This window comes from Anas acuta, chromosome 24 (genome assembly GCF_963932015.1).
Source record: "Anas acuta chromosome 24, bAnaAcu1.1, whole genome shotgun sequence".
In the NCBI taxonomy this organism is placed as follows: domain Eukaryota; kingdom Metazoa; phylum Chordata; class Aves; order Anseriformes; family Anatidae; genus Anas; species Anas acuta.
Window position 1 is genome coordinate 3893516 of NC_089002.1, and position 8077 is coordinate 3901592.

The following is an 8077-nucleotide window of genomic DNA, read 5'->3' on the forward strand; positions in this document are numbered from 1 at the left end:
GGGCTGGCTGACAGGGACGTGGCCACTGCCCTGGGCAGGGGACTGAGTTATCTCTGTGACCTCTTCCCTGCTTGCCTGGGTGCCAGGAGGGCTAAAAGGTGGCTCCTGCTCCTCCTCCTCCTCCGATTCCTGTCTCAGGTCTCTGACCCCAGACACCCCTGCTCTGCTCCCCTTAACCCCACAGCTCTGTCCCCAGGTGCTGGCCAAGGGACGCGTCCCAGTACGGCACGGGGAGCCCCTGGTCACACTGGTGGGGGGAAAGCAGAGAAGAAATCTGGGTGAGGAGGGTGGGAAAGGGCAGACAGGGTGAAGAAACCCAAGCAGAGAGGATGGGGCAGCTGCTGGGCAGCCACAGCAGCATCCCTGGGGGCCGCATGTCCCATCTCCCCCCCCAAATAACCCAGGGGAAGGAGCATGCCCGTGTCCTGCCCCACAGGACACAGAGAGGGGCAAAGGAGGAGGAGGAGGAGGAGGAGGAGGAGGAGGAAGGCTGCTGCTCTCGATGGCTTGGCGGCTTTCCCCCTTTGGTGCCCTGTAAGGACGGATGGGGCAAGGAATGGAGACATCCCAGAGGGGGGCAGGATGCGGAGCTGGCGCGAGGCGGGGAGCGCACGGAGCCCGTCGGCTGCTGGAGCCAAGCAATCAATCCCTGAGAATCCAGCCCAGCGAGGAAGGTGACCTTGAGCGGCTGAGAGAGGCGGCGAGAGGAGAGCTGCAGGGATCACACACCGAGGGACGAGGCGAGGGAGGGAGGAGGGATGGAGAGGAGCGGGGGGAGGACAGGCGGGACACCTGGGCTCCTCCTGCTCCATCCCCAAGCCAGCTGGGACGCAGCCCTGCACACCCCGAAGGCAAAACAGCTCCAAAGCAGCCCCCCCATCTCATCCATCCCCCCTCCCCGAGCAGGGCTGCTCCCCACCCCTCTTCACCCCCCCCTTTCCAGCACCGCAGCCCCCACCATTTCCCGGCGGCTTTGAAGCCCCGCAGCTCCTGCTGCGCCCCAGCTCCCGAGATCAGAGCGACGAGGCTTTGCCTCTGCACAGCTCCAGCTGGCAGCTCCTAACCCAGGTTCCTGCACTAATTTCTGTCTCTGGATGCTTTGCTCCCCCCCTCCTCCCCGCTGCTGTTTGGCCCCACGTGCCCGCAGCAGGGCTGGTGCCGCGCTCTGCCCCAAGCAGCAGGCGCATCTCAGCAGAGGTGTGCAGCTCCATCCATGCAGCTCCACACGGGACAACCCTAAAAAACCCCGTTCCAGAAGTGGTTTAGGTCCAGGTGGGTCTCAGTGAGCAGCACAAGCCGAGGCAAAGCTGCAGCAGTCAGGGATGGGGAGCAGCCAGGACACCCGGCCACGGCCCCGGAGGCACGGGGTGGCAGGGGTGGCAGGATTTTGGACGCGGTGCTGAGCTGGGGCTGGGTCATCCTGCTGGCACCATCCACCAGCACAGCCCCCCCAGCAGCGCACTCCTGGGGTTTTGGGGATGGGGAAGGCAAAGCCCTGCTGCCCCCTCCTCCCATGGGCAGAGCCCCCCCAGCTCACCCCAATGCTGTTATCAAAGTCCTTTTTGTGCAAAGCAAGGAGCCCTGCCCAAGAGACCCCCACCCACCTCCCCTTCTCCCCCCCCAGCTGCTTCCATCACCTCTGCAAACCCCCAGCCCCTGGGCAAGGGCTCCCAGCCCGCAGAGCTTTGTGCTGGGCTCTCCCCCAGCTCCGTGGGCATGGGCAGGAGTCCCTGAAACAACCAAACAGCCCCGAGAGGGAGAGAAAACGGCAGAGGTTGAGTTTGCAGTCCAGGAGTTGAGGTCAGGCGCTTCCCAATACTCTGCCTTGCCATCTAGTGGGATGAACGCGAAGGACCCGGGCTCACGGTGGGGAGATTTTGGGCGAATCCATCGGGATGGAGCCGGCGCCAGCATCCCTGGTCCCGCAGGAGCAGACGAGGTGGCTGGGGCTAAAGGGCAGCGCCAAGGTGCCAGAAGGATGGATGGGGAAGGAGGAAGGTCACGGGGATGGGCAGACAGGGGACAGACAGAGACAGCTCTTTAAAGGAGGATGTGCCAACAGGGCTCACAAATCCTGGTAGATTAGAGCTGGGAAGGCGAGCCTGGAGCAGCCCCAAATCCCTTTCACCATTCACCAAGGGTCCTGGCATTGGGACATACACATCCTGGGGCCGAGCAGCCCTGCTTTGGGATTTGTATGGAAAGGAAAGGCAAGGGCAGAGCGGTGCTGCACGTACGTGCACCCGCTGCCAGCGCGCTCGTGCCCGTGGCAGCTCGCAGGCACGAGCGCCCCAGCGGCGTCCGCAGCGTGCCCATATAAGAGAAGCTGGATCTCCTCTCGAGCTGCCTTCCTTTTGCCTCCCCGGGCCTGGAGGATGTGGGCTGAGCTCCGTGGTTTCAGTTCAGGATTTTGGATTCTCCAGGGATGTGTCATCTCTCTCACGGTACGCGTGTTTATGGCATGCGTTTAAAAATATAGCGGATGAATACATTACATCGAAAATATCTCACCACTGGGCAGCTCTTTTCAGGTTTTGAAGGCTGGGATGACACGAGATATTTTAACCACCTCCGAGGGGCTCTCTGCTGCTGGATGGGGGGATGTTTGGCTCCGGGCTTTGCCGCAGCTGAAACGGCCCCAAAAAGCAGGGTAGGGGGCACGCTGTGGGCACAGCTCCTGCTGCCCCCACATCCCCACTGGGTTTGGGGTCCTGGAGGGACCTGGGCACAGCCCCGGGGACACCCATCCTGCAGGTCAAACCTGACACGGCCAAAGCACCACCAGCAGCAATGCGGCTCCCAGGAGAGCCCCAAACCAGACACAGGGGGGCCCTCCCCAGGCCCCCAGGGAGGAAACCAAGAAATGCGTGGGACAGGGGGACTTGGGGACAGGGGTCACCAGTACAGGTGACAAAGCAGCTGCTGGACTGGGTGAGGGCTCCCTGTTGCTCCAGCTGCTCAGAACAGGACGCTGATTGCATTTTTAAACTCTTAATTTTATTTCAGCTGCCCGTTTGCCCCAGAAATAAATCCGCCCACACGCAGAGGCTCAGCTGGCCCAGGGTTCAACGCCTCAACCCCAGGTTTCCCATGGGACAGCAAGAAATGGGGGGGTGCCATGGGGATGGAGGGTGCCTGGGGATGCTCCCCCGGAGCAGCCAGCGGTGGGGCTCAGGCGAAGCGTCCCGTGGGCAAGCGGGGCAGGCAGAAGTAGGCATTGGGGAAGAGGCTGAGGTTGATGGGGTTGCCATCGAGGCGGATGTCCTCCAGCGCCCTGCGGATGTGGCTGTGGTCTCGGCTGTCGCAGAACGTGTCCTTGTGCATGGTCTGGATGTTGTTGTTCTGGAATGGAAAGGGAGGCGAAGGGGAAAGCGGGATGGTGCAGGGGGCTCTGCATCCAATCCCCAAACCGATGGGGATTTGGTGCGGGAGAGGGGCCGTGTCTCACCTGGAGGTGCAGGGAGCGCAGGCTCTCGGGCAGGGGCGTGGGGACGTAGTCCAGCTGGTTATCGGACAGATGGAGGAACTGCAGCTGCTTCAGGTCCTGTGGGAAGAGGCAGGAGGTGAAGCTCCCTCCTTCCAGCCACGCTCTGACCCTCGGCACCATCCCAACCACCCCTTGCCGTGGCAGCTTTGGGCTAAAACCAGCCTGGTTGGGGCTGTGGGAGCCCGGCACGGCTCGGTGCCCGCTGCCAGCCCCAGCACCCACCCGAAAAGCTTCGGGCTGGAGCCCGGTGCTGGGGATCCTGTTGAGACGGGCGTCCAGCCTGACGATGCTGCGGGGCAGCTCGGGCAGCGCCGTCAGCCTGTTCTCGGGCAGGATGAGCTCCTGCAGGCTGGGCAGGAGGCGGAAAGCATCCGCGTCCGCCCAGGAGATGGAATTGCTCGTCAGGTCTATTCGCTTCAGCTTCTCTGGTGGGAGAGAGAAAGGAGGAGGCTGGAGGCGTCCCACATCGCCGCTTGTACCCCCTGAGGCTGCCCCAGCGCCGAGCCCAGCCCTCCCCTTGCCTCGACGCACTCAGCCCCGTGAAATCGCCGGCCCGGATGGCGCTGATGCGGTTGAAGCGGGCGTAGAGGTAGGTGGTGTCCGGCGGCAGCAGCGGGATGTGCTCCAGGTCGGCGTCGTCGCAGTAGACCGAGGTGCCAATGCAGAGGCACAGCAAGCAGCTGGGGAGCCCTGGGGGTGGAGAGGAAGCTCTGGGCTCGGCTCGGCACGGCACGGCTGCACCAGCCCCCCTGCAGCCCCCCAAAACCCTGCGGGAGCAGCCTCGTAGGCAAACATGCTCAGTAGTACCAGGAGCGCTCAGCCCAGCACCTCTTTTAAGGAAGGGTCAGGGCACAGCAGCCACGAGAGCTGATGGTGAGCAGCTCTGCTCAGGACCCGGTGGCTCCCACGGGAGATGCAAGGTTCCCAAACTCAACAGCGTTGCACCCAGGGCTCACTTGGACCCCCCCCTCGTTTTTATTCCGCAGCAGGAACAGCAACAAAATAAATAAATAAATAAAAACCCCACAAATTTGCAATGAACAAAAGACCTGTCTCCACCACCCAAGGGTCCCAGAGAGCCAGGCAGAGGCAGCAGGAGGGGGCTACACCGTGCGCCCCCCACACCCGCTCCCTCTCCTCGCCCCCAGCACTCGCCAGACTCCGCATCCATTAGTGGGAGAGTTCAAAGCAGCAAGGCAACAATTTCCCTCTGCCTCCTACTTAATTTGTCCCAGTCCGGAGTGACAGAAAATGAATAAAGATATTTATCCCTCGCTACAGGATTTTAATTGTCACTAATCTAATTGCTACTCTGTCCGACTCTCGCAATGCCTCTGCTCATTAAGATGTTGCTGCTGTTTGCCGGAGCTCGTTTCCCAGAAATGTCTTGCTGCAGCGCTCCTGCCTGCTGTGTGATAAGGGCAAAGCCCGGCACCCCTCATCTCCTCGCTGCCCAGGCAGAGCAAATAAATTCTGCTGGCTGCTGGGGCTCCTTTTCCTGCAGAGCCCCAGCCGTGCCACCCCGGGACGTTTGGGTTCATTGCGTGGGAAGGAGACTCGTCCTGGTCCGCACTCACCCTGTGCGGGGCGGACGGGGCTGGAGGTTGGAGGTGGTGGTTTTGGTGCTGGAGCCGTGGTGCCCACCTTTGGGAGAGCCTCGGGGTCCTTGGGGCGGGGAGCCAGGGTCCCAACCTCGATCTGCAAACACAGCAGGGGCGTGAGGGCTGAGTGAGTGGGGGCACCGCGCAGGTCTCATTGGAAAGCCAGCTCTAAACGCCTCTCCTATCTTCAAGACCCCCCCTCTATTTGCCCAGAGAGATTCGGGTGCCTCGTCCTGCCTTCCCCTGCTCCTTCCCGCAGCGATGTGGCCAGGCAGGACACCGGGAAGCTGGAAGAGTTGGGATCGAGTAAAACCTTCCCACCAGCAAGAGCAGAGGAAGAGCCACCAGGGCTCGTAGGCTTGCGCAGGGGGCTGCGACGCTTCTCCAACCCTGGCCCAAACCTCGGAGCAGCCCCTGCCTTCTGTGCTCTCCCGTGCCCCCCTCACCTTCGGAGCAACGTCACCATAGTCGTAGAGCTCCTCGTAGTTGCTCAGATCGACCACGTCCCCATAGCTGTCCAGCGTCAGGTCGTAGTTGTCCAGGTCCAGGTTTTCGTAGAGCGCGAGGTCAACTTTGGGCTTCTCCACCTTCCTGCTCCCCTCCTGGGCTGGCACGGCCCAGGCTGCCCCCAGACACAGGCTGGCGATGCCCACCCAGGCCAGGGGCCGCATCCTGCGCCCAGCCGGGTGCCCTAAAACGATTTGGAAAGCGCTGAAAGCAAAAAGAAGGACGGGAAGGCAGGAGCAGCGCACCAGCCGTGGCCAGCCCCACTCCGCAGCCGTGTCGGGGAGCTGCAGCCACTGCAGGGGACGAGGCTTTTCTTTTCTTTTCAGCCCATTTCACGCTCGGCTGGGCGGCCGTGCACAAGAGGCCCCAAGCAGCTGGGCTGCCCTCGCTTCCCGGCGTTCCCAGCCCCGAGGGGGTGGTGAGGGGCTCGGGGCACCCCGTGCCGCAGCATCGCCCACCAGGCTGCGCACCCGTGTGTGCACCCACAGCAAACCAAGCAGAGGGGCCTGGCACCCAGCAGCCCCCCACATCTCTTGCCCCAAAAAAATGCAAAAGCTACAACCCTGCGCACCCTGGGCTGAGGATGCTGCTCCCCAGTTTCTGCTGGTTTCCCCCCAGATCAAATCTTTCCAAAATCTTACAATAAAAGCCTTCAACCCCCTGCACGCATCACCAGCCCCCCACCCTGCAGCTCGTCCCAGCCCCACGTGGGCGCCCCCAGGCTGGGCTCGGTGCTGGAGGAGCAGAAGGAGGGCAGCCTGCGTGCACCCCCTTTACCCTCCTTGGCACGGGACAGCCCCACTCTGCTCCCACAGGCTCCTGTGCTGGCCCAGGAAGGGCTTCTGGGTTTTTAATGCCTGGAGAGGAGGCACGGGGGGGACCTGGCATGGTTGCTGCTGAGGGAAGAGGCAGGATGTGGCCAACCAGGCTGGTGGCCTCTGGCTGTCCCCAGCCCCCCACCAGGACCTTATATTGTTCCCATGGGCAAGGCACCTACAACTCACAGCCCCGCTCCATCTTACGGGCATCGGGGAGCTGTCATTACCCAGGACGTGTCCCACGGGGCTGGGACAGGGACACCCCAGGACGGGCAGGATGCGTGCAGCAGCCCCGTGGGCTCGTCGCAGTGCCGGGCAGCTCGGTGCCCACGCAGCCACCCACGGCCACAAACACTTCTCCTGCACGCAGCTCGCAGCCCACGCGCTCACCCACCCGAGACATCGCGCCCATCTGTGCTGCCTGCCGGCGCTGTGGGGACACCCTCGCAGCGGGGACCGTCCTCGGCCACACACCCACAACCCCCAGGCTGCCCCCACGCACGTCGTCCCCCCCTCTCCATCACGGCCCCAACCCCCTCAGCATGGAGCAGAGCAAAGGGCTGCTGCTAATCTTCGTTAAGCCCCTCATTAGGCGGCTCAGCAGCCAGGGTGATGGAGGCGATGTGGCAGCTGGTTGAGGGGGGGGGGGGACACATCACAGCTCAATTCCAAACCCCCTTCTTTTTTTCTGCGGTGCTCGGCTCCCCCGGGAGCAGGGGCTGACTTTGCCTGGAGAGGCAGCGAGTGGATGCCCACCCCGGGAAGCTCGTGATTCATGCGCCGCTCACAAAACGCGGGGATTTAGTTCTGCTGCAGAAAAATAATAAAATAAATAAATAAATAAAAATAAAACCTAAGGGGAGCTCGCCGCCTGCTCTGCGCACACGCACACCCCGTGCACGCTCCCGTGAGCAGCCCCACGACGGAGCCCATGCGTTCGCACCCGCACCCACACCCGTCCTCCCTCTCTGCTCGTGATTCACGTGGGGAGAGCAGCAGCGAGAGGAGATTTTGAATCTGCAGCGATGGGCAGGAGGAAAAAATCGCTGCCTACACCCGTTCTGCTTATGGGAAAGCACACGTGCGCCCCGCACGGCCGCAGCACTGGGGGTCCGGGCTCGCTGCTGCAGGTGGGAGTCGCCTTCCCCACGAGTCCCGAAGCCCATCCGAGCTGCCCCCAAGGGGCAAACTCACCCCAGGGATGTTTGTCCAGCTTCCCCGGGAGCACCAAGGTGACGTGGGGCAGCTCAGCCCCAATTTTGCACAAGCTGCCCCCAGCACAGAGCACAGCGAGGATGCTAACGCCCATCAGCTGCCCCCTGGGTGCTGCAGCTGAAGTCGGGTGCTCTTAATTAACAGCGATGCTCATTAGGACAGGCACATGCTCCAGAAGCCTGACCACCACCTGCTGTGTGCAGGGTGCACCCGGATGAGCTCCAGCTTTTGGGGAGGTCTTTTTGGCCCCCAGGGAGGAGCCCTGGTCCCGAATGAAGCTGTGCGAGGAGAGAGGCAGGTCCGGCTACGGCTCTGGGTCCCTGGTGAATCACTTTATTTTCACTGCTGCGGGGAGTAGGAGTGAAAATACCATTAAGTTGAAGTCACTCGAGAACCACATATGTCTCTGGATATATCTGTACAGTCTACCAGTATATATACACATTATA

At 62.3% G+C, this 8077-nt stretch overlaps 1 protein-coding gene across 3 annotated transcripts; it reads right to left on the reverse strand.

Moving 5' to 3' along the window:
• Positions 1-2975: 2975 nt before the first annotated feature.
• On the reverse strand, positions 2976-8014 carry OPTC (opticin). Of its 3 annotated transcripts, XM_068659704.1 has the most exons (8): positions 7608-7726; positions 6808-7223; positions 5535-5779; positions 5065-5185; positions 4019-4177; positions 3710-3912; positions 3449-3544; positions 2976-3342 (listed from the first exon to the last, which is right to left on the reverse strand). In XM_068659704.1, the coding sequence occupies exons 2-8, from the start codon at positions 6932-6934 to the stop codon at positions 3172-3174; spliced, it is 1122 nt and encodes a 373-aa protein (XP_068515805.1). In that variant the 5' UTR covers positions 6935-7223; positions 7608-7726; the 3' UTR covers positions 2976-3171. The 3 variants fall into 3 exon arrangements, with proteins under 3 accessions (XP_068515805.1, XP_068515806.1, XP_068515804.1); XM_068659705.1 differs by lacking the exon at positions 6808-7223 and having other exon boundaries at positions 7608-8014; XM_068659703.1 differs by lacking the exon at positions 7608-7726 and having other exon boundaries at positions 6808-7570.
• Positions 8015-8077: the final 63 nt, after the last annotated feature.

Coding starts and splice junctions, on each gene's coding strand:
- OPTC (XM_068659704.1), bottom strand. CDS start 6,934: ATGGAGAGGGGGGGACGACGTGCGTGGGGGCAGCCTGGGGGTTGTGGG. Junction 5,780..6,807: donor AGATGGGCGCGATGTCTCGG/GTGGGTGAGCGC, acceptor AAATCGTTTTAG/GGCACCCGGCTGGGCGCAGG. Junction 3,343..3,448: donor TGCGCTCCCTGCACCTCCAG/GTGAGACACGGC, acceptor TTTCCATTCCAG/AACAACAACATCCAGACCAT.